This window comes from Balaenoptera ricei, chromosome 1, assembly GCF_028023285.1.
Source record: "Balaenoptera ricei isolate mBalRic1 chromosome 1, mBalRic1.hap2, whole genome shotgun sequence".
NCBI lineage: Eukaryota > Metazoa > Chordata > Mammalia > Artiodactyla > Balaenopteridae > Balaenoptera > Balaenoptera ricei.
Genome location: NC_082639.1, coordinates 28,614,793 through 28,642,513, shown reverse-complemented (window position 1 = coordinate 28,642,513; position 27,721 = coordinate 28,614,793). Strand labels below are relative to the sequence as shown.

General features: G+C 47.9%; 2 protein-coding genes across 6 annotated transcripts in view; one reads left to right on the top strand and one right to left on the bottom strand.

The window, feature by feature from the left end:
• Positions 1–629: 629 nt before the first annotated feature.
• On the bottom strand, positions 630–9,769 carry NCDN (neurochondrin). Of its 2 annotated transcripts, XR_009502581.1 has the most exons (8): positions 9,007–9,769; positions 8,001–8,141; positions 5,938–6,906; positions 4,714–4,955; positions 3,942–4,166; positions 3,412–3,554; positions 3,101–3,209; positions 2,064–2,131 (listed from the first exon to the last, which is right to left on the bottom strand). XR_009502581.1 is itself a non-coding variant. In XM_059919011.1 (7 exons), the coding sequence occupies exons 1-7, from the start codon at positions 9,037–9,039 to the stop codon at positions 1,695–1,697; spliced, it is 2,190 nt and encodes a 729-aa protein (XP_059774994.1). In that variant the 5' UTR covers positions 9,040–9,769; the 3' UTR covers positions 630–1,694. The 2 variants fall into 2 exon arrangements, 1 of the variants encoding a protein (XP_059774994.1); XM_059919011.1 differs by lacking the exon at positions 3,101–3,209 and having other exon boundaries at positions 630–2,131.
• KIAA0319L (KIAA0319 like) overlaps positions 9,582–27,721 on the top strand; it is a 107,452-nt gene continuing 89,312 nt past the window's right edge. For 2 of the 4 annotated variants that reach the window (XM_059918969.1, XM_059918998.1), the window contains exons 1-2: positions 9,817–10,014; positions 13,034–13,200. In XM_059918969.1, the coding sequence (XP_059774952.1) occupies positions 13,062–13,200 (139 nt within the window). In that variant the 5' untranslated portion in view covers positions 9,817–10,014; positions 13,034–13,061. Of the gene's footprint in view, positions 9,683–9,816; positions 10,015–13,033; positions 13,201–27,721 lie in introns of those variants that run through there. The other 2 variants (XM_059918978.1, XM_059918988.1) reach the window with 2 other exon arrangements.

The following is a 27,721-nucleotide window of genomic DNA, read 5'->3' as shown; positions in this document are numbered from 1 at the left end:
CCTGGTGAGGCAGTGGGTACTTGGGTCCAGTCTCCGCCGAAGCTCTCAGACCCTTCCCCTTCTCACTTGGCATAGAACAGAAGTAAACAGCTGGTTGCCTGAAAGTCACGTTTGGCCTGCTGATGTTCTGTTGGGGTAGTACTGAGTTAATTAAAAATATCAACATTCAAAATCAGATTTCACATAAACACTAAGATTTCTGACTTCCTGTTAAACATTGGAGGATGTGGCAGTGCTACTTGGCCACAATCTGCTGACATGGAGGGGCGGAACTTCATTTGTACACAGGAGCACAAGAGCCCCCGCAGAGGCCTCGCCACATCAACATATGAGTTTGCCACCTGATCTGGTACTGAAGGGTGTGGGCTGAGAAGTTGGATGGCCCACATGGAGTCTTGACTCTGGCACGTACTGGCTGTAACACCTTGAACAAATCACCTACCCCTGCTTCAGTTTCTTCACCTGGAGAATCAGGATGACGCTTGCTTCATTGGATTCTTGGGAGGATTGGATTCTTGTCATCTCTGAATGAGATCACACTTGTGAAGTGTGTTTCGCAGGGCATGTGTGCTGTGAGCTGCTGGGGCCTGGAAGGAAGAAGGTGCAGGACAAACCACACGGGAGCCATCTTGTCACCAATGAACATTTATTGAGTGTCCACATGTGCACAGCTTTGAACTGGGCGATCACAGAACGCACTGGGGGAGGGAAGGGGAGAGGGAAGCAAGGGATCAGGTTCATAAGAAAGGTAGTCCCTGCTGGAGCCGCCAGTCGCGTCTCCCTGCAGAGAGGAATCACAAGCAGGGGTGGGAGTTAAAGCCAGGCACCACGATGGCGATGGGGTGCAGTCACTAGGGAAACATGCGGATTCTGGGAAAGCATCCCTCCGGTTCCTGGCTCCAGCCAGGCCAGAAGGCATCAAGGGGACAGGGATCAGATGCTCAGGTGTCCAAGCAGGGATAAGGGCAGGCAAAATAAATAACTCCCCAACCCTCACTGTCACTCTGCTGCAACACAACACAAAAGCTTAGAGACCAGGATCCAAGGGCTCCTGGGTCCCCTCAAGGAAGCTCAGGCGGAAGGAGGTTTCCCGACCCCCCCCACCAGGGCTGTCTGCCCCAGGTTGCTCTGGAAGGCTGGGGCAGTTCAGACCCTGGGTCACTGAAGTTGATAGGAAGAACTGTGATGTCAAGGGCCTGAGCCTGCTCTCTGCCCAAGGGGGCCAAGTGCAAGAACCAAGTGGCCAATTTAAAGGACGTGGACCTGGAAGTCCAGAGGGGCACCAGTCTAGGGGAGCCCACGCCCTGGCCGGCAGGGCACATGGGCTGAAGCAGCCAGCTCCTGCCAGCCCTGTCCCACCTGGGGGCCTCCCTCCTGCGAGGGAGCCAGACATCGGGCACAATGACACCTAGTGCCCCCCTCCCTGCGGGCTGCTCCAACCTCCCCCGGCCTGGCGGGGACAGCCATGCTGATTTCCAAGCCAATCCCTGCCCCTGAGCGGGCCCAGGGGGCGTGACGCAGTTCCCTACCCTTGAAGGATGGGCACCATGCCCTTACCCTCGGAAAAGCCAGAAAGCTGGGATGTTTGGGGGGGAAGTTGGGGGAGAGGGTCCAATTTGGGGGCTTCAGGGGAGATGCCTCCTCCCCCCTTCCCTTGCCGCCCGCCCCCGGCTCCGTCCCCAGTGGATGCCCCCTCAGGGCTCTGCCAGGCATTGCTCCAGGGCGGCCATGTGGTAGTGGCTGGCCGTCTCCTCGCCTGCCTGCAGCCTCATGGCCTCCCGGCACAGCCGGTTGGCCCGTGCCAACTCAACCAGGACACCCTGATAGGCGGCTACCATTTCAGGCTTGACAGAGTTGGGGCTGACGCTGGCCAGCAGCTGGAGCAGCTCCTGTGGCCAGCGGGAGCGCAGGGCGGCGGGGGCCAGCCAGGGCAGCAGGGGCACACAGCCTGTGAAGGCCTGCATGCCCAGGAACCAGAGCTCCTGTAGATCCGCCCAGATGCCCTCGTAGTCGGGGGACAGGGCCAGCACCGCCTGGTCTGAGCCAGGTGTGGCCCGTGCTACGTGGGACTGCGACAGGAAGAGGATGGCAGCTGCGAAGAAACCTCGGGATGCTGGCGTTCCCTGAAGAGCTGGAAGGCAAGGAGGGAGGGGGGCATGAAACGGCTGCCTCACCAGCCCCTTCCCTTCCTGGTGGGCACACTCAGGAGCCGAAGCATAGCCTGGAATCAGCCTGCCTGCGTTCAAACCCTACCTCTGACTTCAGTGTGTGACCTTGGTTAATTCACTTTTCTGGGTCTTGTTTCTTCACTAGTAAAATGGGGCCAATAGTGCTAATCTTAGAACTCTGTCGTGAGAATGAAATGTAATAATCTTGGGACACTGACTCGTGGTCGGACCCTCCTGTAGTCTGAGTAGTGACGGGAGCTTCTGCTGGGCCTAGCACTTCATAGGCTGAGGAGGGTGCGGCAATTTGATTCTCAGGCCAGAAGAGGGTGCCAGAGGGGACCATGGGCTGGGGTCCAGGCTTGGCTCGCCTGCCTGCAGGGGTTCGCCTCCTGCACTGCAGATGCTTTCCCGAGGTTGTTAGGCTAACCTGGTGGCATTTGTGGGTGAACCAGCACTGTGGCTCTACTCAGGGGCTGTGGAGATGCAGCCTGGATCTGAGGGAGCTCAGGGGCTAGAGGGAGGGGGGGAGCTCCTGGTCTACTGGGACGTGCTCCCCTTCCAGCTGCCAGGTACCCTACTGGGGCCCCCCCGCACAGGGAACAGAGGCAGCTGAGGGTACAGGCGCATTACACCCTGTTCCCAGGCATCTGTGCAGCTCCTCCAGCCTGACAGATGGGGTACAGGGAACAGGCAGGGACAGAGGGACCCAAGCAGACACCCACGGCCAAAGTGGGAGACACAGAGGGCTGGCAGGGGGCTGAAGTGGATGTCCCTACCCACCGCACGCAGCCAGAGTGAGGTGGGAGGTGGGGAAGGTAAGTGCACAGGGGCGCTGAAGCCTGTCACGAGGGGGGTGCGGTGCCAAGCACAGAAAAACCTCAATGGAGAAAAGTCATGTTTCTGACTCAAGGCCTCGGAGGGGGCGGCTCCACCTTGAAAACACAGAATTCAGATTCCTTGGGCTGCTGGGGATTCCAGGTGCTTATGCCTGTGCCTTGGAGCGGGCCTGTGCTTACACCCACCAGACCTTGCCTTAAAAGGCTGCAGAAGGAAGAAAATGTTATCATTTGGGGAAGAAGGGTGGGGTGGGGTGGGGCGGGGGAGGGAGGTGCACTTCAGAGATTTCCTTGACTGGAAAATTCTGTAAGACCATTTCCAGAAAATGATGACTTATGCCCAGAACATAGCAGGTCCACCCAGGTCTTCTGCTTCCATCTGCTAGGACTGGGTCCCCAGGGCTTACCTGGAGAGGTGCTAAGGAGCCGGGCCATGAGGAGGCCCAGGGTGGCCACATTGGCAGCCAGAAGCAGCCTCCCCTGCTGCTGTACTAGTGCGGGCAGCGACGCCATCAGGGTGTTCATTAGAGAAGTGAAGCAGGCATCTCGCCTGGGGAGAAAGGGAGCGAAAGATGGGAGGCGGGAGATTAGTAGAGCCAGACCAAGCCCTGCGGAAACGTGGGATGCTGGGCTCCCAGCTTTACCAGGCCAGGGTTTGGCAAGAAATTAGGCAGCAGGGTGAACAGTTAACTTTGGGCCCCATCCGTGGCATCTGGGGAGCAGAGACTGGGTTATGGCTGGAGCAGGTAGACATACATGCCCAGAGGGCTTCCACATATACCAAATCCCTGTGTGGGGTGGCTCTCTCTCCATTCTGAGACCCTTTCACTCTAACACTAATAGGAACCCATGGGCACAGGGAAGCAAAGTGGGAGACTGAGATTTGGGGCAAGTTTGAGCAGGACCCCTGCTTCCTCCAATTCCTCCCCGGCCTCACTTGATCAGCCCCGGTGCAGTGACCACAAGGTTGAGGAAGATGTGACAGCAGGTCTGCAGGCTGATCTCCACGCTGTCGGGCAGCACTGAGGTGTCATGGCCAGGGGATGTGAGTTCCCACTGCTGCAGGAAATACTTGCATAGAAGTGAGGGGGCCCCCTCCTTGATCAGGATCTCCCGGGGCCCATCTTCGACCGTCAGGTGGCACCAGCCGGGCAGGAGGAGCCTGGGGGGGTAGAAGGGACAGATGTGTGTGGGGAGAAATGAAGGCACCAGGATTCCATTTTGGGGGGGCACCCCATCTAAGAGAAAGGGAAGTAGGGGAGAAGGAGAACACATCTTTGTAGGGCACAAGCTTCGGAGTTGCACAGGCCTCGGCTCAAACTTGGGCTGTGAGTGTGGGCAAGTTACTTTAACCTCCTGGAGTCTCAGCTTCCTCATCCTGAAGATGTGGATGAGACTTCTGTCCTAGATTTGCTGCGTGGACCAAATGAGATCAAAATGGTAAAGGGTACAGTAAAATGCCTGGCAGGCAGTCGATGCTCAATAGCAGTTCTCTGTTTACAGAGTAACCTGGGGTTGGCAAGTGAGACTAGGAAGCCCAGGTGTCCTGAGGGAACAACCCCTCACCCCACCCCCGACAAACAGAAATACTACTAAATCTCATGCCCCCGTCAGGAAGCCCGGCACAGCCCCGTCTGGGGAGAGAGGAGGTATCCCTGTGTTACCCCTTTAGCACATTCTGGCTGAACAGACCATAACTACAAACTCACCGGAGAGCATCCCCTGGCCAGGTGGGCCCTGGGGTCGTGGGGGAGATGGCCAAGGTGGCCACCTGCTGGGAGAGGTCATTGGCCTCCTCGGCCTCCTCGTAGAGGGTCTTGGCATAGCGGACGAGGAAGGGCAGCAGCTGGCAGACCTCCTTGCGCAGGGATGAGGTTTCTTCGGCCAGCCAGGCACCCAGGATCCGCACGGAAGCAAACACAAAGGGCTCCTTTTGCTTCTCTGGCCCCACCTGTTGCCAAAGGACTCCCCTGAGATGGAGCAGGACCAGAGAACCTCCCCTGCCTGGCCAGCACGCCGGCCAGTCTAGGAATAACACAAGTAGAAGGGAATTCTGGCCTGTGAGCCCTGCAAAGGCAGGCCCCGTGTACCCAGAAGTCAGCGCATGGTTGGGACACACTCAACGGGGGGCTGGCACAGAGCAGGCCCTCAGGGCACGCCTGCTGAGGGAACTGGACTTTAGACAACATGCCCCTGCACTCGCTGGGACTCAGCCTCTAAAGCATCTCTAGGCTAGAAGGAGACCCACAGGTCCAAAGCTAAGAAAACACTCCCTCTACAGTGGCTCTGACCTGGGGTGGGAGGCCAGGAGAGAAGCCCCACTTTGGGCTAAATCAGAAAGAACGAGACAATGGGAGCTTGGCACAGTGTGTGGGGTATGCGGCTGGAGCAGGCTACTAAAGAGGCCGGAGTTCTGAGGGAACCCCTGCAGGACAGGCGAGCTGGACTCTCAGGCAGGAGGGAGGAGGGGATGTTGGGGCAGGTGATCAAATGGAGTCGGCAGACCCTCCACGGAGGACAGGAAGCAGGCAGCCCCGCTCCTTTTCCCTGTACTGTGACAAGTTTGTATGTGTATGTGTGTAAGGCCATGCTGGAGACTGAACAAAACAGACTGCTTCACTTTCGTGTGTGTGGACTGGGGGGAGGGTTGTGAGTAGGAGGTTTCTGTGTTGTGTGCGCGCGTGTGTGTACTGTGATGGGAGTGCACATATGGCGTGTGGTATGGTGCTTGTGTGGAGGCTCAGGGAGGGAGAGGGAGGCTTGGCCACACACTACTCCCTGGAGTGCCGCAGGATCAGCCCTCCGTAGGTAGGTAGGTGCGTCTTCTCTGTCTCCCCATATACCCAGGTTCGGGGTTTCACTTCCCCCTTTCCCTTGCCTTCTGACTCCCCCTCCCACACTGGGCCCCCTCGGGTGGGGCACTGCACCCTCACCTGCTGCAGGTAGTGGATGACAGCCCCGATGGCCTCCTTCATGACGCTCACAAGCTGCACCTTCTGTGGCTCCTTAAGCAGTGACTGCTCACAGCGGGTGCATTCCTGGATCCCCAACTCCATGAGGGCATAGCAAGCGGTCACCACATCCTCTTTCACCTCTGTGCCTGTCTCCTCCAGTGCCAGCCGCACCTCCACGCATGCCAGATTCACCAGCAGGGCCAGGAACTTGCTCCCGGAGTTGCCCGCTGGGATCCAGTCGGAGCCGCAGGCGTGCGCCAGGCGGGCTGCCAGCTTCAGTGCTGGGTTGCGCTGCCAGGAGCTCAGCTTGCTGCCCAGGATGCGTGCCAGCCCAGCCTGCAGATCCCGGAGGCATTCAGAGGGCACAGTTGTTGGGGGCAGAAAGAGGGGCAGCAGCTGGCAGAGCTCAAACTTACTGGCATCCTCGGCTTTCTGGAAATCTTCGCTGAGGCCCCGCAAAACAGCCAGCAGGTCAGGCTCCCCCTCTTTCCAGCACTGTGTCTCAGCAGCGGCCAACAGCCCCACCAGGAGTGCCAGGGCCTGGTCAAAGCCATAGCCATGCCCCAGGTATGCCTGACACAGGGCAGACACGGTGCCACCGGCAATGAGGTGTCGGGGCCCACGAGGTGTGCCTGCCACAGCTGTCAGGCACTGGTAGGTGTCATCAATCATGGAACGGCGGGCAGCATCGTCAGGGTCCCCCCGGGCTGTGAGGAAGGTGCTAAGGATGGGGATCTTGTTCAGGACCTGGGGATGGGCGGCTAGTTCAGGGTCACTGCAGAAGCAGGCCAGCAGGGCCACACCCAAGGCCCGGAGAACATGGTCGGGGCAGCCATCCGGCGCCTCCTTGGTAGTCAGGAGACGATTGGGGAAGGTGAAGCCGACAGCATCAAAGATCCGCCGCCTAGTTTTGGCATCGATGTCACCTGCTTTGACTGCCTTGGTCACCTAAGGGAGGTATGTGCTATCAGCAGGATGAAAGGAAGGGGTGGCAAAGACTGTCCCTTGCACTCTGGGGGTTGACCATTAGCAGGACTAGGTTATATAACAAGATTCACTCTGGGGTCAGGAGGTCTCCCAGAGATCACTTCATCCAGCTCCTTCCTCCTCCCCAGAGGCAGACAGGTGTGACCTCTGGGATCTCTCATCTGTCATCCCTGTGGAAGGGAGGTCAGGTCCTCCTCAACTACTCATTCTACCGTTTCATTACCTGGTTAGTTGGGAAGTTCTTCCTGATGTCTAAGCTAGATGCCCACATCCTGAGTTGGAAGAGGCTTAGAACTCAGTGTTTAAAATTCTCCAAGGATTTGGGGTCCCTCCCTAATTGCTCTCTCCAGAGAAGTCTCTGATCCATTCCCGCCACCTTCTCAGGGGAAATGGCTCTTGTGTCTCCCTGCTCTGCCTGTCAAAACATTTCCTCTTACATTTCACCTAAACACCTCCTCTGCTGCAGTGTGAGCCCTTGACTCTGGAGCCTTCTCCCTGTTGCCATGGCAAACAAGCAGGCTGTACTCCCTCCTCCCTCCCTTCACCCCCCCCCCCCTTCCCAGCACTGCAGCTCCTGTTCTGCTGTCCCCAGCTTGGGTTCCTCCAGGGCTAAGCCCCGAACCAGATCCTTCACCCGCAACCTACATACCCATCCTGGCCATCCCTTAGGACCCCTTCCCAGTCACTTCCAGTCCTGCTACTCTCTCCACCTCCAGAACAAACATCCCCAGCCCTCAGGTATTCTGCACTAGTTACTACCTGCTGCTGTAACCCTATGAGTCAGCTCCCATCTGCTCTGGGACGCCCCAGAGAGCAGACCCACTCAGCTTCCTCCAAGGCTCCTAGGGCCACAAGCTTTATTCACCCCCATTCTCCCCTTTGCTCCCATACTCAGGGGAGCAAAAATGAGTCCACAGGTAGGTGCCTTGGGCCTTCTTTGGTGCCTCCAGGGTTACTAGCACCACCTATATATCCTTGGGGACTTGTTGACCCCATTCCTAGGGAGCCCAACCACCCAGCCCTTCCCACCTCCCAACTGTCAGTCCGTTCCTTACTAGCAGCAGGGCTGCAAACTGCTCGCTGTCATTCTTGGCCTCACGGAGGGCTCCCAGGTAGCGCTCCAGGGTGGGGTTTCGGCCCTCTGCCTGGTTCAGAGCTGGCTCGCAATCCGAGGCCATGATGCCCGCCTTGCCCAACTGTGAACACAAGAGGGACTGAGCATCCCTCTGCAGAGGAGGGGTGGGGGTGGGAGTGGAGGAGGGAGGGAGGGAGGGATTAGCACAGAGGGAAGGGAGGATCAGGAGGGATGGACTCCTCAGGACTGACCTCCCTTGGGGGAGCCCCTTTAAGGGGCTGGACCCTCAAGTCCTTAGGGATGAAGAAGGGACCCTGGTCCAAGGTCACCTCCAGAAAGTGGGAAAGAAGGACCATGTATCCTGCTGCTCAGCTGGACAGCTCTCCTCACCAATCTCCTGGGGGTGGGAGGGGGCTGGCCCCACTGCTCAGCTGCTCCCTGGCACCAGAGGCCAGGTGTTGTTTCCCTCCACCAGGCGTACAGGGAGGGAGTGGTGAGGACAGACAGGAATGGAGACATACACGGGTGAAGTTCGATTATCCGGACTCAGGCTGGCATGAGGGAAAAGGGCATCCTAGGTTTCCTTTCCCCTCCCTTCTTCAGGAGAGACAGGAGACAAGCTTCAGCAGAAGTGGGGAAGCAAGGTGCTGACCAGGGAAAGCTCAGAGGGCCCTCTGGAGACCCCATCCCTCCAGCCAGGGCTCTCAGTCGCCCCCGCAGGCTCCTTGCCTCCTCTCCTTTCCCTCCCTCGGGCAGAAGCTGCAGCAGCAGAGCAGCAGAAGCAGCAGCAGAATTAACCCCTTGCGCTCCCTCTCCTCACCCTCCCTGCCCGGCTACCAGCCTGTGGACGCCGGCAGGGGCTGGAGAAGCAAGAAGGGGTCCCGGGTAGCTCCCAGGACAACGGAGACTCCAAAAGCCGGATAATCGAAGAGGGGCTGCTGAGATGGGGAGATGAGAAGGGAAGGAGGGTTCCTGACGGTCACCACCTGTCCCGCCGCAGCCAGGTCACAACACGACATTGATGAAGTCACGACAGGGCGGCGATGAGATCACACTTCACGATGGCGCGGTTATGTCACGGAGAGATCACGGCAAAATCACGACATGGGACAGCCCCCAAAGATGACAGGGCAAATTTTTTAAAAAGATATAGCTATATATTGAGAAGGGCTGTGGCAAAATGGAGTCTCGACAAGGCACGATGATGTCGCGATATGGCGCGATGGAGTCGCGATAGGGTCCCCGGGGTCTGTCGGCATCGATAGGCGCCGGCTCGGAGTGGCCCCGGCTGGGATGTAAGGGAGGGCTTGTAGGGGGCTGAGCTCACCAGGCTGCGGCCCCGAGCGGCGAAGTCTTCTCCGAGCGCGATGCTCCGGGAGCCTGGGGCCGCTGCTCACGCCGCGTTGCCCACTCCCGGCTCCAGGCTGCTGCAGCTCCACCCCCACCCCCGCAGCACTCTCGACCAATCCGCGGCGGCCTCACTCCAGGCTCTAGCCAATGGCACAGCTGGGCGCTAAGCCGTAGGGGGTGCTGCCGTTGCCGCCATCTTGCTTGTGGGTATTGCCCGAGTCTGGGGCCTGGGGCTCGCGCAGGGCGGGTGAAGGTGCAGACCGCTTCTGGAGAGCGGGAGGCGACAGCCTGGGGACCCAGGTTCCTTCGCTCGTGCGTAGTTCTGCCCCCCAGCACTACCCCTCCTCCCCCTCGGGCTCGCGGCTGGAATTGAGCTTCCGGGGGGACAGGAGGGCTTGTTTAGCATGAAGAGTGTGTTTCCGGGTTGAGTCCGGGAGGTGGGAGGGGGCGGCGTTTCCGGCCACCGTCGCTGTCCAGGGAGGCTGAGGCGAGAGTGAGCTGCCCGGGTGGGGAGCCCGCATTGCCTTCTTCCTTTTCCTCCTCCCCTGGGTGAGGGGAGCGAAGGTTGGGGCCCCGACCCCATGGACCGGGAGGAGGCGGAGGCCGCCGAGAGCCGGGGCCCCGCTTTGTGGCCCTGAGCCCCGGTAGGTGGCCGGGGGCGGCTGGCTGCCGGGCCGAGGACCACGAGCTCAGGGGAGGGGCAAGCGGGACGGGCTGTTTCTGGGGGTGCGCTGGCCGGGTGTTGGGACCCGGAGGTGGCGCTCCTGGCCCGGCTAGGGCAGCCAGCTGCTTCTGGCTTTGCAGGTGCGGAGCTCGAGTCTCAGGCTGAACCCCGCTTCTTTCGGGCCCGGGTCTGGTCTTGCGGCTCCCTCCATCCCCAGACAGACAGACCGGCCGCGAGACGCTGCTGGCCTTCTTTCTCCCTAGCCCCTAGCTTCAGTCTCTGGTGTTTGTTCTCCCCACCAAGACAGCAAGTTGGTGCTGAATGAGGGGGGCGGGGCTGAGCACTACGAGTAAATTACGATGCGAAACCTGCCTTATTCAGGATTTGGAAATTATGCACTACCTAGGGGTCCTGTGGTGGCTGCAGTGAGCACAAAGGTGAAATAAAGGAAGTCAAGAGAAAAGACCTCAGGCGAGATTCCAGGAAAGCTTTGCTTTCTTTCCTCTCACCGTGGTTGTGCGCAATCGACGATAGATGCAGTTGGTGAAGAGTATTAGCTGACTCTCCTTGTGCTTTCTTATCTGATGAACAGACTGGAAGCTAGGAACAAATTGGAAACACGACCTCCCAGAACAATCTGTTCATTTTTCCAGCTATTTGGAAAACAGTGTCTGCAAATATAAGCAAAGCTATTCATGGCAGTCTGTTCTGTAACTTTCCCAAATATCTGAGACTTTTTTTTCTTTTTAAGAGCTTTATTCTTAATTACTCATACCAGCTGAATAGGCTGTTTCAGACGTGCTCTGTCGTTGTTCAAACATATCTTATCTCTGGGTACATAAATGGAGTTCCACATATGCAGCTGACAGACTGAACTATGATACATCCCCCATCAACCTGAAGCATTAAGTAAACATTACCCCTTGCTCTGTCTGAACAGCTGCTGCAACAGAGAGTGCTTTTATTTCGGGTGTACTTGTAACGCCCTAAATGCCAGAACTCTTGCAAGCTTTTCTAGATTTTCATTTGTCAAGTATTGTGGGGGTGTGTGTTCTCTCCCTGGTCTGTTTCCCTTTGATTCTATAACAAGCCATTTGGATCTTGGTGATGTGGTGTTGTTCCTGCCTCTGGTCAGCAAGCCTTTGACTGGACCCTAGCAGTGATTTGTGCCCTTAGGCAATTGTAGGTTTCAGAGGAATGACTGCTTGGGAGTTCACATGAAAATAACTGCCTCTCTCTCATGCATAGTTTGTGAGACATTGCCCTTCTAATCAGCCTGCTAATACAGTGGTGTTTATTACTCCCATTTCAAAACCTATTCATTTCTTTGATGCTTCTATCGCCCACCTGCCACACTTGATGACAGGTGTTGAGTCACCTTGAATTTAAAATCCTTTTGTGGTAGGCAGAAATGTGTTGGGTAAGATTCATACGCGCACACACACGCACACACACGCACACGCACATATGCACACTCATTCCATCTTGGGAGGCTAGAAAAGTTGCTGGATATACTTTCTAACTTAGGCTCCATTTCATAATCTTTTGAGCATGTGTCTGACCTGCACACTTCCTTTCTGCCCCCTGCTCCCTAACATACAATGACAAACCGCTAGAAATAAGAATGGATGGAAGTGAATGAGAAAGATGAAGTCCTTCAGCTGCTTAAGTCTCAGTGAAAGCTTTTTCTTGGGTGGGCTGTACCTTAGTTTTGCAGTTCTGTGTGTGTGTCTATTTCCTGGTATTAATCAGTATTGATATCCAACCCATACAGTGCTGCTTGGGGCTGGGGTTGTCAGTCTGTGCCATTTTCCAGATGTGGATGACAGGTGCATATTTAGGACAGAAGATTTTTATTTTTATTTATTTATTTATTTATTTTTGGCTGCCTTGTGTCTTTGTTCCTGCGCACGGGCTTTCTCTAGTTGCGGCGAGCGGGGGGGGCTAGTCTTCATTGCAGTGCGTGGGCTTCTCATTGCAGTGGCTTCTCTTGTTGCGGAGCACGTGGTCTAGGCGTGCGGGCTTCAGTAGTTGTGGCACTCGGGCTCAGTAGTTGTGGCACACAGGCTTAGTTGCTCCGTGGCATGTGGGATCTTCCCAGACCAGGGCTCGAACCCATGTCCCCTGCATTGGCAGGCGGATTCTTAACCGCTGTGCTGCCAGGGAAGTCTGGGACAGAAGATTTTTAAATTGCTTCTTCAGAACTCAGTCAACCCTCGTAATACTGCCAAGATTTATATAATAATTTATACAATATAGGGAAGTTGTGTAAGAGAGAAGAAACTGATGGAAAGTCATTTTTTCTTCTGGAAGGGACCTAAATCATTCGGTCTCTGGATTATAGAGTAGCCAGCACAATGCCTAGTACAAAATAGGGACTGTGTAAATACTTGTTGAATGGATATATGAATTTAAGTCAGGAATTGCTAATGATACTAAGGATCAGGGAGGTGACATCAAAGTGTAAACTGGATAGATTTTAAAGATAAGAGTGGTGGGGACAGTAGCAAACTGGAGAGTGCCTGCCCTGCCTAAAGACAATCACATTAAAATTTTTAAAAAACATGGCTAGAAAAGCCTTCAGATTAGTTTACCTCTGATGCTCCAAACTCTTCTTTTCATAGGTAAGAAAGTGCATTTGTATAAAGTCACAAAGCTGTTAGTAGCAGAACTGGAACTGAAATTCAGATCTTTTTTTTCAGTCTGGTACGCTTTCCATTGTTCCACATAGACGATTAACTGTTAGATTAGAAAATATGGAGTATAAAGTGTTTCAGTTTTACAGTGGATTCATTTCATATCCCTGGCTATGTTTTTATCCTGATAATTATAGGCTACGCCAAAGCTCAGCTTTGAAATTTATAGGCAGGTATGAGCAGTGAAAGACAAACTTGAAACTTCCCTTTTCCCTAATCTGTCACACTCTCTAGCACTCTGCATTTCGAGGAATCAATTATTAATTACTTGGCATATAATTTCTTCTTTTTCTGTCTTTCTAGTGGACTGGTTCTGCCTGTCTGGAAGGCCATGGAGAAGCTGGGAATCAAGCCAAGCCGTGCTTCTTGGATTTTATCAGGATTTTGTTGGCAGACATCTGTGAAGTGGTTGAGAAGCTTGTACCTGTTTTATATTTGCTTCTGCCTCAGTGCTCTGTGGCTGTCAACAGGTACCATTTTCTTTATATATTTAAGATTTTTAAAAAAGGGTGCTCAGTGTGAGTCTTTCAGTTCATTTTAAAGACTAGTAGGAGGCAGAAAAGCAACCTGCTAATTGACAGAAGTGGTCATCCTTTAGGTGGACACTTAGTTGTTGGGTTTATTTGTCTGTTTTGTTTTAAACCAAAATTTAAATTGGGTTCTTTCTCTCTTTTTTTTGGCCGCTGCCACTCGGCATGTGGGATCCTTAGTTCCCCCACCAGGGATCGAACCCGTGCCCCATGCAGAGGAAGCATGGAGTCTTGACCACTGGACCGCCAGGGAAGTCCCTGGGTTATTTCTCATAAAGGAGAATTGGCATGATCATTTTGAGATTTGATGAAGATGTAATGAAAAGAAAAAGGTTTCAAAGTTAGAAGGACCTGGGTCCTGGAGCTGGATGTTTCTTTCCACTTAATAACTATAAAACATTGAGCAAGTTACCTATTGTCTGTAAGGAAACATAAGACCTACCTCATAACTTGATTTAAAACATAATATAATTAAAGCGTGTAGTACAATTCTCTGAACATAAGTGATACTTTGCTTTCTTTCCTTTCCTGAAGGAATCTACACTCTATACTTAGAAGGAGAATGTGTTCCTTGCTTCTTCCGTGGAATGGGGTTATGCTGATAGATTTTATAAAGTATGCTTTCCTCCTAGAGATTATTTCACCAGTCTATTACGTCTTGCCAGGAAAAAGTGCCACAAAGGCTAAATCTCAAAGAATATCCTTTTTTTCTGTCTTTTTTTTTCTTTTGGTTCTTTTGTTGACATTGTTCCTTTCAGAGTATGGAATGTGAGGAAACAGCAATTTGAGAATGACTTCTCAGTATGTTGCTGTTCTGGGCAATGACCAAAAGATTTCTGTTGTAGAGACCACTGTCTGGGACAACTAATCCGTCTTTTGCCCCCATAATTAGAAAAGTTTCTGTTGCTTTCCAAAAGGAGTTGGTGGCCGTGATCTTGAGAATCAAGTAATTACTGTATTTAACAATTTCAGTAACATCAGCTTTGGGGTTTTTGTTGTTTTGCAGTGGTGGTTGATGATTGCATAATTATAGCAGTGGAAATTGCAGTTGACAGAAAGCTGACCTAAATGTTTTTTACCCAGATGATGCTTTGCTGGGACAGCTAACTATTTCAAGCCAACATTTTATGTAAGATCATTTGAATTAAATAAGTAACTGATTTAGCACCATCAGAGTAGGAAAATCACACTTTTTGAAGTGCACCTACCATATACCAGACCCCTGGTTGTAAACATTACATGTTTCATTTAATCCTTATGATAACCTGAAAACAGATAGTTTTATTTTGTACTTAGGAAATTGAGGCCCAGGGAGGCAAAATGACTTGACCAAGGTCATATAGCAAGAACATGACGGAGCCAGGAATCTAAACGCAGCTTTTTCTACTCTAGAGCTCACGCTTTTTTTCTTCTGCTATGCTGCCTTCCAACCACAGGTGATCTTTTGGAGGACCAAAGACAGTTTTTTTGCCCTGAACCAGGATGAGCTTGTTATTTGAAGAAGTCTGAGTATAGAGAAGGAAGAAGCATTGCTGAGTGTTTCTGTATTTGCCAAGCTAGTTGGTTAAACATGGTACTGTGGTCTCACTGGTCTAGTTTTTAGTATCCCTTGAGCCTGGTGCTTCAAAACAGCACCCTAAGGAACAGATTGAGTATAAAGGTGCAAAGGTGGTATTGGTAGGAGTGGTTCTGATGGGAATTAGACTGTACCAGTTCCATTTTAGAAAAGTTTGAAGCTTTTATCATGGAAGAACCAAGAGCCATTATGTGTTCAAACTGAGGGAACATGCAAGCAATACATGACAGATTTTTTAATGTATTTTAATTTATCAGAGCTTTTTTACATCAATTTTTAAAAAAACACAGTGTCCAAATAGCAAAAATGAATGAGACATAAGCAGAGTATCATAAGAAATTAAAATGATTTATAAAACATTAAAAAAAGATGTTCAGGGCTTCCCTGGTGGCGCAGTGGTTGAGAATCTGCCTGCTAATGCAGGGGACACGGGTTCGAGCCCTGGTCTGGGAAGATCCCACATGCCACGGAGCGGCTGGGCCCGTGAGCCACAACTACTGAGCCTGCGCATCTGGAGCCTGTGCCCCGCAACGGGAGGGGCCGCGATAGTGAAAGGCCCGCGCACCGCGATGAAGAGCGGTCCCCGCACCGCGATGAAGAGTGGCCCCCACTTGCCGCAACTAGAGAAAGCCCTCGCACGAACCGAAGACCCAGCACAGCCAAAAATAAATAAATAAATAAAAATAAAAGTAGCTATAAAATTTAAAAAAAAAAAAAAAAAAAAAAAAAAAAAAGATGTTCATTCTCATTACTAACCGAAGAGCTGCAGATTAAGATGAGAAATCCTTTTTAACCTATCATATTGTTGAAAATCAAAGTAAAAATATCTAGTGCTGCCAAGGGGTGATGTGGTTGCCCTCCTATTGTGCTGGAGAGTTTGAACAGAGAACTTTTTGGCACAAATCAAGATCCTTAAAAAGTTCATATTCTTTGACTTGATAGTTCCCCCTTTAGGAATTTACCTCAAGGACATATTTAGATGGTTGTGAATGAGAGCAGTCATCAACACTTATTTATTCTGTGTTGCAAAACATTGCTACAACCTGCCCCACAATAGGAGTGGTGAGATTATGGCATGTCCACATGGTGGAGTATTACCTGACTTAAAAATTCACATTTTAGAAGAACAAGTACATGGGAAATGCTCCTAATGTTAAGCATGAAAAAGCATGATATACAATTGCATATTCATATTCAAAGTTGGTGTCAATTTTATGAAAAGAAAAAAATATTTTTATGTAATAGAAAGTCTGGAACAAGATATATAACTAAATGTTTATATATTTTTTTGAGTAGTGGAATTATTATCTCTTTATACTTTTCTGTGTTTTCCAGGGTACAAGTTAACTCTTTTTATAAGGGGGGGTAAAACCTATCTGAAGAAGCAACAACAAAACAATAGCAGCAAAAACCTATTGTTGGTAGCCTGAGTCAGTATTTATCTACTCATGAATTTGTTCAGTTTTTATCTGAGCTCTTACGTTTTCCCTGATAAAATACATTCTTGATTGTTTGCTGTTGTCTTTAGCTCATGGATTATAGAAATTATTCTTGAAAAACTAAACAAAACAAAGCAGCTCTCCAATTATCCCCATTTCTGTTTATCACTTAGCAGTTTCTCCATCTTTGGGAGAGCCCCAGGTACCCATTGACTTACGTATAGTGGGCTTATTTTTTATTTCAGCTTTGGGTTCAATGCTGGAGCGCACTGCTAGGAAGCAGTGATTACAGTTTGATAAAAGATGCTCTGTGTTTTCCTTGTGAGCCATTGAATTACTATTTTTCTGTCTAACTTTATTGTTACATGGCTTAAAATAACATTTTGAACCTGGGGATTATCAGTATCTGGAGAAAAACATGAAGTGACCCCAAGAATTTGGAAATTCCTATAATAGATTGTCAGCTTCTTGAGAGCAGAGATTTTGCCTGTTTTGCTCATGCCAGCTATTCCTAGCAAGTACCAAGGGCTTGACATATAGTAGATGCACCATAAAAATGTTTGTTGACTGAATAATAAGTTAGCAATAAGGGAATTTTCCTTTGAGAATTAAACGTTAAAATCAACACAATCTATCATTTGAGAGTTAAAGCTTAAAATGAACACAATCGGGGCAGAGGTATGTGAAGGCACTTTAAAGAGACATAATGCCTTTGAGAACAACAAGATCTGATTAAAATATTCACAAATATTTTAACATCTAAAGAAAGAATGTGTGCATCTGAAGAGTTATATATGTGCATGCACAGGAGAGGGCCGGAACCAGCATTGGAAACCTAAACCAAGGAGGGTCATTGAGGCTAATGTACTCCAGAAGCTAACAATTGGCTATGAAAACTTTTACTGTTATTCCCTTGCTTCTGGGAAATAGATTACAGAGTTAGTTAATAAGTATTTTGAGTACAGAGAAAAAGTATCCAATTCAGAACCAATTTTTGAGAACTTAGTAGGAGTTTGGTCCTGGGCTAAGCACGAGGGTAATAAAGATGAGTACAACACAATTCCTGCCCTGGAAGAACTCCCAGTTTAATGAGGGAGATAGATGTATAAATACTACGATGTGGTAAGTGAAAAGATAGAGGGATACCATGCCCTGAGTGCTACTGCAACCAGAGAAGCATTTAGCTTAGAGATGAAGGGGGAGAACTGAAGAATTCTCTCCAGAGAAGCTGATGCCTGAACAGAATTTTGAAGGTGGAATTTGAAGGATTCGAAGGGTATTCCCAGGCAGTGGGATTGTAAGAGCAAAAGCACAAAATTATGAAAAAGCTTGGTAAATAAAGGTAACTCTATACACAGTTTAGTGCTGCTGGAATACAAAGAGCAAAGCTGGAATGGCAACTCCTGAAGAGGTAGATGGTGGCCAGGTGATGAAGGATCTTGTATGCCATGGAAATAAGCTTTGATTTTAATCTTTTAAGGCAGATGGTCTACAGATTTTCTTGATTATGTACTTATATCCATAAAAAAAGTTGAAGATGTGCCCCAGTTTATGTTTGTTTATACATTATAACAAGCACCATTGTACTAATGTCTTTTGTTTATGAGAGATGCCAAAAACAAATATAAATAGTTTTAATATTTTCTTTTCATATCCCAATGATTTGTTTTGTGCACTTCTGGTAAGCAAAAACTCTACTTTGGAGAGCATTGCCTTAGGAAATTGGGAGCTATTGAAAACTTTAAGCAGAAGAGTAATACTGGTAAATTTCTAGAACATTTTTGCTGGAATATGGAAGAATGGTAATGGTGGGGATGGGAGAAAGATGGAAAGGGGAGGGAGGTCAGGGCTAGAGGTAAGGATATCTGTTAGGAAGCTAATGAAATAGTAGTCCAGGAGAAAATTGATGAGGCTCTGTGTCTTCAAGGAACCTCTCTCTCACTGGAGAGAGTAATTTTACTCAATACAAATCAGTAGATGTAGGGCTAAGTAGATGGGTAGAATTTAGGAGTTCTGTAGTAAGAGATTAGCTGAGGTTATTTATTTTTTTAATTGAGATATAATACCACTATTTAATTCCAGAACAGTTTACTCACCTCCTAAAAGAAACCTCATACCCATTAGTAGTCATTCCCTCTTTCTCCCTCCCCTAGCTTCTGGAAACCACTAATCTACTTTTGGACTCTATGGATTTGCCCATTCTGGACATTTAATATAAATGGATTCATACAATATGTGGCCTTTTATGTCTAGCTTCTTTCACTTAGGGTAATGTTTTCAAGATTCATTCATGTTGTAACATGTATCAGTACTTCATTCCTTTTCCTAGCTGAATAGTATTTCATTGTATCTATACCTAGGAGTGGAATTGCTGGATCATATGGTAACTCTTTGTTTAACTTTTTGTTTGCTACAGCTGCTGCACCATTTTACATTTCCACCAGCAATGTATTAGGGTTCCAGTTTCTCCATGTCCTCACCAACACTTGTTAGTGTCTGTTTTTTGATTGTCATAGAGGAGGTTGTTGAAGGTTAGAAGAATCAGGGAAGGCTTTGTGAAGGAAATGGAACTTGGCTTGGGCCTAATACATATCCAGTTTGCAGACAGACAAACTGATACAGTTAGAAACAAGGACTGGTCAAACAACCAGATGGGTACAGATCATTTATTTGTTGTATTTTTATTATTATTGCTTATTCATTCAACAAATATTTATTGAGCCAGGCACTGTTCTTTGTGAGGGACCTCTAGCCAGGTTCCTGGCTTAGCCTTCCCAGCCAGGGAAGCTTTCTGAATGAGCAGACCACATTTGCTGTCTCTATTCTCCCACCTCTGTCCTCTTCTGAATCCAGTGAGGTCTGGCTTCTGCCTAAACCTTGGCTTTTACCAAGGTAACCAGTGACCTCCCTAGCTTGACACCTTTACTTTTTACCTTACTTAACATCTCTGCTGCATTTGACACCTTTGACTACTTTCTTGATACCCTTTCCTCAGTTGCCTTAAGTTACACCATGCTTTTCTTTGCTCTCCCTTACAGCTGATGCATCGCACTTTCTAATTCTTCCCTCACTCCCTTCTCAGCTTGTCCCTTAAATGTTTTGTTCTTCAGGGTTCTGTTTCTACCCTTTCTTGTCTCGCGCTTGTGCGCTCTCCCTGGGCAATCTCATTCTTTCCCATAATTGTAACCTGTGTGCTCACTACTCCCAAGTCTATACGTGTTCATTCACTTCTCTCCTGGGCCCCAGACCACATAGCCACCTGTATGTCACACATCTCCAACTGGATGTCTCCCAGCTACTTCCAACTTAATATATCAAGACTGAACTCACGATCTTTTACCCCTCTTCCTCCTTTATTCCCTGTAGCGGTGCAAAGATCACCTCTACTCATATTCTTAGGTAGAAATCCCTGAAGCATCCTATACTCCTTTTTCTCTTCCACATTCAAATCGCTTTTCATAGAGTGCCGTTTCATGTTTCCACATAGAGTACTCCATTCCTCTGCCTATGCCATTACCATTCTGTCTGATGTATTCTTTTTTTTAAAATAAATTTATTTATTTATTTTTATTTTTGGCTGCGTTGGGTCTTTTCAAAAAATTCTATTTTATTTATTTATTTAGTTAGTTATTTTTTTGGCTGCATTGGGTCTTCTTTTCTGGGCACGGGCTTTCTCTAGTTGCGGCGAGCTGGGGCTACCCTTTGTTGCGGTGCGTGGGCTTCTCACTACGGTGGCTTCTCTTGTTGCAGAGCACGGGCTCTAGGCGTGTGGGCTTCAGTAGTTGTGGCTCGCGGGCTCTAGAGCGCAGGCTCAGTAGTTGTGGCGCACTGGTTTAGTTGCTCCGCGGCATGTGGGATCTTCCCGGACCAGGGCTCGAACCCATGTTCCCTTCGTTGGCAGGCGGATTCTTAACCACTGCGCCCCCAGGGAAGTCCTGGTAGGCGGATTCTTAACCACTGTGCCAACAGGGAAGTCCCTGCCTGATGTTTTCTGATTCAGGTAAACATAAGCTCCTTTCTGGTGCTTTCCTTGAAGCCTTGATTTGAACTTGTTCTTTAGTGTTCTCATAGTGTCTATATATTTTTCTATTATTATGCCATATTATACTGTGTTTTAGGCTTTGTGAGGAGAGGTTCAGAGTAGGTTTTGCCCTAGAATGTGGTCCTTACTCCTGAAGGCCTTTCTAGTGTCTGCTGGTCTGTGGTGTTCATGTGATTTCTTCACTTTGGCAGAGCAGGAATTCTAAAATGCTCCTACCTCCTACCCCAGCACTGCTTGACCTCTAGTGATTCTGTTTCCTTCTCATCGATGTAACATCTAGTACATGACAGACCTGTGCCTTTATGTCCCAGCCCTCAGCCTTTTGGGATCCCCTCTTTTCACAGCTCCTTCTCCAGTGTCCTACCACTCAAGTTCTAGCCAAATTCAGATCTCCGTTCCTTGAGCTTGGTGAGAACCCTCTGTTCTGTTTGGGTTCCAGCTTTCTGTGCTGTGGTTGAGAAGCTGTCCCTTAAAAGAGAACTGGGCAATTATGGGGCTCACTTCAAGTTTCCCTTCTCCCAGGGATTGTAATCTTGCACTGACTATTATATTCTTATGGAAAACAGTTGTTTTAAGTATTCTGTCCAGTTTCGTAGTTATTTATGGTAGATGGTGAGTCTGGTACCAGTTACTCCATCATGGCTGGGAGCAGAAGTCTACTATGATTACTTGCTTATGTGTCTACTTCATGAAACTGTTTTACTCATAGTTACATACCTAACATATAGCATGTAGTAGGTAGCAATAAAGGTTTGTTGGGTTAACCTAAAAATAATGCTAGAAATAGGACCACCTTGGAATATACATGTTAAGGAGAATCAATCTTTCATACTCTGTTTTTCAGTCTTGGCCAATTAAGTGGGCACTTCATTTCCCAGGAAGGTAATTTTTGTTCTTTTTTTCCCACCTTTCTCTGACTCTCTCCATGAATGGAAGAACGATTTTTCTGTTTGGTGATATTGGAAAAGAATTCTGTTGTGTGGAATGGCTAGTCTTCAGGATTTTCATGTGTTCTCACCCTGCCATGCTCTAACTGGTCTGCCCATGCCAGGACAGCCTGCATTTGTCCAATTGGTAAGTTTAATTCAGTGTAGGAAAGTATTAGGAAGCCCATTTGTGACTGTACATCTAAGCTATGTTCTCCAGTCACCTTACACTTACAAAGATGATATTTTGGTCTCCATCTACCTCTAACTGCCATGTTTTATTTTTTTGGTTAGTCCTAAACTCTGGATGGGAGAGATTAATTATCACCCTCAGCCCCCACAGAGACTGCAGATGGGACAGAGACAGCTTCTGGCTTAGCAAGAGGTCTTTTCCCCACTAGTTGCCATTCCCATTTTGTTCTTATAACTGCTCGCATTTGCCCCTGGCAGACAGAAGGCACCTGAACTCACTTTCTTCCTTTGCCCCCACCTTTTAGTTGTACTTTGAGGGCTGTAGCCCCTGTTGTACCAGTCAGACCAAGTGGTATCTTTTTTCCTTGAAGAGAATAATATATTTTGAACATGCATCAGTCTTATCTTTAGGAGAAAAGCATTTTCCAGAGATTTTTTAGGTGGCATTATATCCCTGCTCTTCTGTATCTGCTGGGCACCTAATTTAAGGTGGATGACTAATGGAATACACCTCATAGCGATGAGCCTTCAGCAGGAACTTTCTCCTGCCAAACTGTCCTATATTCTTAACTGCATTGCACTACAGGAAGGTAATAAATTATTAATCCTAAATCTGTCTCCTCAGATTGTGATAATGACTTGAGTACATGGCAGCTGGGGGAGGTAGAGTTTTCTGGCTGCTAACATAAACCATGCAAGCTTTTTGATTCTAAAATTCAGCTAGCATTGAGCAAGTCTATGGGATCTTTTTATATCACAATTTAATTGACTTCGGTAAGACCAATCAGAATTATCTAAAGTTAGCTTCTCTCCCAATGAAATGAAGTAATTGTCTCTTGCTTAAATACTCTTCAGTAAAAGATAATCATCTTAAGTCCTTCCCTCTAGCTAGGAAAACTATAATTTTGGTGGGTTCTTTTTGCCCTTTAGAAACATTATGCAAACACAGACTTATTTCCTAACTTGTGTGATAAAGTGAAGAGGGTTAAGAAAATGGCATAATTGGGCAGTAAATCCAATTCAATTTAAAAGCTGTCTTAAATTGACTCTCCTTAGGAATTCCTCAGAGAGGAAATAATACAGTAGTGGAGGAATTTATAAAAACAGAATAATTGCAGGACCAAAGCAAGGCCTTGGTCCAGACATTTGTGTGGAATCAGCAGGAACATGATCAAGACTATGTGTGTGGTTACTCTTTGGACATCTCTTCTCAGGTGAGTAGTATTGAAGAGTTTGGGTTAAAATGCACAGCTCTTGGTTTGGGTTAAAATGCACAGCTCCTGCCCTTTGAACTTTCTTTCTGATCCTCCATCCAAGAGCTTCCATAAGAAAAGTCAGCCCGTGTGGTTAAGATCCTTTAGCCACTTTTGATTCCAGACAGTACTGGATATGTTTTAGAGAGGAGTTGTAAGAATTGGTCTTGACCACCTACCTAGTTCATCAATAGAGCAAGAAACAGGAGACAGGGTGGCCAAGAGCATGGAGCATGGACTCAGGAGTCAGACAAGCCTGTATCTGAGTCCTGGTTCTATTATATACTGGGTGGTATTACTGAAACCCACCTTTCATCAGGTTCCTCATCTACAAAACAAGAATGACAGTACCTCTGATAGGATTGTTACGAAGATTAAATGAAATGTTCACACAAAGTGCTTAGCCTACTCCCAGGTGCATAAATAACAATTCAGCAAATGTTAGTAGTAGTCATTATGATGTGATGACATAAAATCCTCTTTGGTTAGACTCTTGTCTCATCCCAAGATGACCCCGTAGGCAGTAGGTTTGAGGTTTCTGCTGGCTTCTTAAACCTCTGTCCAGTGGGATGTCAATCCCCACATTTTTTTAAAGTATACTGTAGGCAGCTGGCCTTTCTGCATTGTCAGGAGAAGTAGGCCTCCATTCAGGGCTGAGGTTGGTTGAAGCCCATGACAGGGTGGGCTGTGTTGTGCATTTCCTGTAATTGTAACATGCCACTAAGGAGCACGACTGCTTGTTGGCTACTTGTTTCCTCTTTCAGCCAGGGATACTTTTCCTCTGGAAGAGGACTTTGTTCTGCTGCCATGACACCATCTGGCCCTCAGCCCTGGTTCACTTCTCCCAACACTGATGATATGCCCATGTTTGGCAAACTCTTGTGCTAGGCCAGGTTGGCTTTGTCTTTTAGTCAGGGCAGTGTTTTGCCTGGGGCTACTTCAATAGCATTTTTTGGATTTTATGTCAGAAGTAGCTTGCAGAGTTAGTTCCTTCCTTCAAAATGTATTTATTGGGTGCCTACTATCCTAGGCATTAGAAATGCAGTGGTAAGAAAGACATGGTCTCTGCCCTCTTGGAGCTTGCAGTCTAGTGATTCCTTAGCCATTACTAGGGAACAGAAGTTCTCTTCAAGAGGGACGATGTTACTGGTATCAAGGTTCCCTTCAAAGAGGCTGAGGGTCTCAAGGTAATTCAATGACAGGAGAGACCCAGTTTTACTTGCAGAATCCTAAGAGACTAGGGAATTTGATGTCTCAAGCTGGTCTCAATAGAGTAACCTTGGGCTTCCCTGGTGGCGCAGTGGTTGAGAATCTGCCTGCCAATGCAGGGGACACGGGTTCGAGTCCTGGTCTGGGAAGATCCCACATGCCACGGAACAGCTAGGCCCGTGAGCCACAACTACTGAGCCTGCGCGTCTGGAGCCTGTGCTCCGCAACAAGAGAGGCCATGATAGTGAGAGGCCTGCGTACCGCGATGAAGAGTGGCCCCCGCTTGCCGCAACTAGAGAAAGCCCTTGCACAGAAATGAAGACCCAACACAGCCAAAAATAAATTAAAAAAAAAAAGAGTAACCTTCTGCTAAGAGTTATGTAGGTGAGTCCCCTGTCTATTAATGCAGTATATCCAGCTTTCCTTTCAATCCAACCCACTCTTGCCACCATTAATAACCCACATCCCTGAATAAGCAGTGAGGTGGTTATCTGGAGATTTGGAAAAAGTGCGACAGCTGCAGCCCTTGCCCCAATTTGGAAGTATATGCGTGTCCTCTGGTGATTTCATGGGTATTAGACATACCCAGCCAGTCAGCTCTTGAAAATATTTTTTGCATCAGGTTTGTTACTTTAGGCCCTCAGGTGAACAGTTACAGTGCAAGGCAAGCACCAAATTATATAAATTTTGAACTTCTCTGGTCAGTCACAAAAGGAAACTGTAAAATACCCTGAGATGAGATGGAATTATGAATGTTCCTGAATGATGAGTTAACTGTCACAGGTGCTGTTCTAGGAGAAACAGAAGCAGAGAGGAATGCTGGCCAAGGCCTATCCAGCTCCACCAACTGCAGACTCTGCCCCTAAAGATGGATGCCTAGTGTAGCTCATCCCATTTCTCCTTTTAAAACTCTCCCAGCAAATGACAGGATTTTTAGGAATGCTTGCTTTCCTCCAACTGGCTTAAACGTTATGCTTTGATTCTAATCGAGCAGCAATTTAAAGTAAATGCTTATGGATTCTCTCACTTTTAGGTAATAAAGGGAATCACTCGTATCACCAGACCTGGGAGATGGGAAGTTTATATTGATTTAATTTTACTTCTGTACTCTAATTTCAGATTTAGGTTTAAAATTTTAAAGGGACTGCCATTCTGCCTATTAAGAAGGGGCTCCTCTGTTTTTTGATTTTTGGTTTTTTTTTTTACACAACTCAGTGCTTATTGTCCTTAACTGTGGGCAACCTGAGTCAGCTGGAAGCTTATGGAAGTAGGCCTGCTAGAATGAGTGAGTCTTAATCAGAATAAATGAAGCAACCTTGTAGAGAGAAGCTGAAGAGCTAGGTTCCACCTGAGAAAGTTGCATCCTGCTGGGTCAGTCTGTGGCTTTTGGCCTGAAGGAAAACAGCCCCCTGTGCTGAAGCAGTGCCAAGCTTCTCTTCTACCTGTGCGTTCTACTTCATCAGTCTCTCTGGCTGCTCTAGCTTGCTTGCTTGCTTCCTTTCTTCCTTCTTCCCTCCCTCCCTTCCTTCCTCTTTAACCCTTTCTTTTTTGATTATAAAAGTCACACATGCTTAATGTAGAAAGTTTAGGAAACGATTATTCCAGATAGAAATAACTACATCCTGTGAATCCCATTGCCAGAGGTGACCACTGTGAACCTGTGGCTGTAGTTTCAGGCGTGTCGCTGGGGAAGTTCTGTTTGTGGGAGCTTGCTTGCTCTGCTCAGTTACTGGAGGCCGCCATGGCACCAGCCATCTCTGGACCTGGTAGAAGGGAGATTTTCTGTTCTTGCAAAGGCCCTGTCCCAGCCTGACGGAAGCTCCTGGCTCTTCCTGTCTAACTGCTTGGTTTTCAAAATTGCTCTCAGCTATGCTCCCCAGAGTATGTGTATAAGCTGCACCCTGACATTTCTCATAATGCACTTTTGAAATAATGGGGTGAATTTTCATATTACCTCTTCTCTGAAAGGTTAAAGGGAGGGCTTGACCTCTAAGCTCAAGTAAGTAGATCTTGAGCAAGGTTATTTGCCCAGGATAGTCAGGACGGAAGGGAAGGTTTTCTGGCTTTTCCACGGAGACTTTCGCTGACAAGCATACCCTCCTTTCCTTCCCCAGCCTGTTTTGATTGAGCTCTTCCGCCCCCACTCTTTCGAGTCTCACGTGGCAGCGGCTGCCTCTGTCAGGAGGGAGGGAGAGGCAAAGAATGAAGGCCCTCTGTGTGTGGTGTGTCTTCAGGGGTTTCTCTGTGTGCCTGTGCGGGGTGTGTGTATGTGTGTGTGAGAGAGAGAGACAGAGAGACCAGGCGCATTTGGGCATCCTTGTTGCCCTGCCTAGAATTAATGTCACTTTTAAGCAGCAGAGAAATATTGCCATTTTACAGGTGAGGATAAGGAAAGGCCAGTTTCTCTGTGGCTAGACAGAGTCTGTACTAGATAATTGGATAGTAAGGAATGTTTGTTGACCGCTTTGCCCAGATTTTTATTTCTGTCCGTAGAATGTGTGAATTACAATCAACTTGACAATGGAAGTATAGGAGAAAGACAGAATGATGTGTCTGTGTGTGTGCGTGTATGTACATGTCATAAAAATGAAGTTATTGAAAGCCATACATCTGCAGTAAATAAACCAAACAATGCCAAGTTATCTGAATGTCAGTGCTACGCTATGTTGATGACTTTAACTAGATTACACTTTTCTAATGTTTGTGATCTCTGGTGCTTTATATGTGTGGTCATATTCAGTGCCTTAAAATATGCTTACTGCATTTTTAATACCTTCTCTAGGATGCTTAATTCAAATCACTTAATGATAATTAGTATCTAGGTGTTATGTACATACAATTCCTGTCAACAAGGGCTGTCCCTGGCTAAATAAAACCCAGTTCCTGCCATCAGAGTGTTCATGCTATGGAGGCAGAGATAGATGTAGGAACATAAAAAACCATGGTAAATTCCACGACGTGTTATGGGAGCACAAAGAGTGGGGCAGGGAAGAGCTGAACCCTACTCTGTAGCAGGCTGGTGAGACAAGTGATATTCTAATCCCTTTAAACTTCCTTCTCTCAGATTCATTTGAAGTGGTTTTTAACCTGCAAAGCTCTTTCATTTCTTTATCGCAGAGGGAGGGGTGGAGGGAAGAATATATACAGCTCTGTAAAGTCTAGAGAATAAGAGCCCTAAGAAAATTTTATTTTTATTTCTGTACAGATACAGATTGGCTTTGATTTAATTTAAATAAACTGGCTCTTAAAAATTCTAAGAATACTAACTACTCGTACAGTTTCGCTTTCATTTACACACAGATGAGAAAGCATCTGTAGCTCTGCATTTTATTTGTTATAAGCAAAAAGTGGTATGAGATATTTAAGTATCTGAAGCTTGGTTGTATTGAGTCCTCACATGTCCCAGTTCAGCCCACTGCAGGTTTTTTTTTTTTTTTTTTTAATGAGACTTACATAATACTCCAAAAAGAGAGATTTTTAATGGATAAATTGACATAAAATTTTCCTCTATCGGCCATATCTGCTGAAGTAACACTTCATGGTTTGCTATATTATTTCCTTATTTCTTCTCAAGCTTACTGCTGATTTATTTAATTTACATATCTCTGCTGCAGCCCTCTAAATGACCTTCTCTTTAGAAACAACAAAAACAGCCAGCAAAAAAAAGAAAAGGAAAGGAAAGAAAAGAAAACCAAAAAAAAGAATACCCCACCAAAAACCCAAAAAACCTTCCCCCGAAACAAAACAGTGCTCTGTTTCAAGGTTTACTGTGTGGATTTCCAAAGACGATTGGTGTGATTGTGAATGCAAATAATTTATCCGCC

Bases quoted from the DNA above. Each gene is read 5' to 3' on its own strand.
- NCDN (XM_059919011.1), bottom strand. From the start codon at position 9,039: ATGTCGTGTTGTGACCTGGCTGCGGCGGGACAG. The intron at 6,907-8,000 runs GTAAGGAACGGA...TACCTCCCTTAG, and splicing joins AGTTTGCAGCCCTGCTGCTA to GTGACCAAGGCAGTCAAAGC. The intron at 2,132-3,411 runs GTAAGCCCTGGG...CTTGCCTTCCAG, and splicing joins GCTCCTTAGCACCTCTCCAG to CTCTTCAGGGAACGCCAGCA.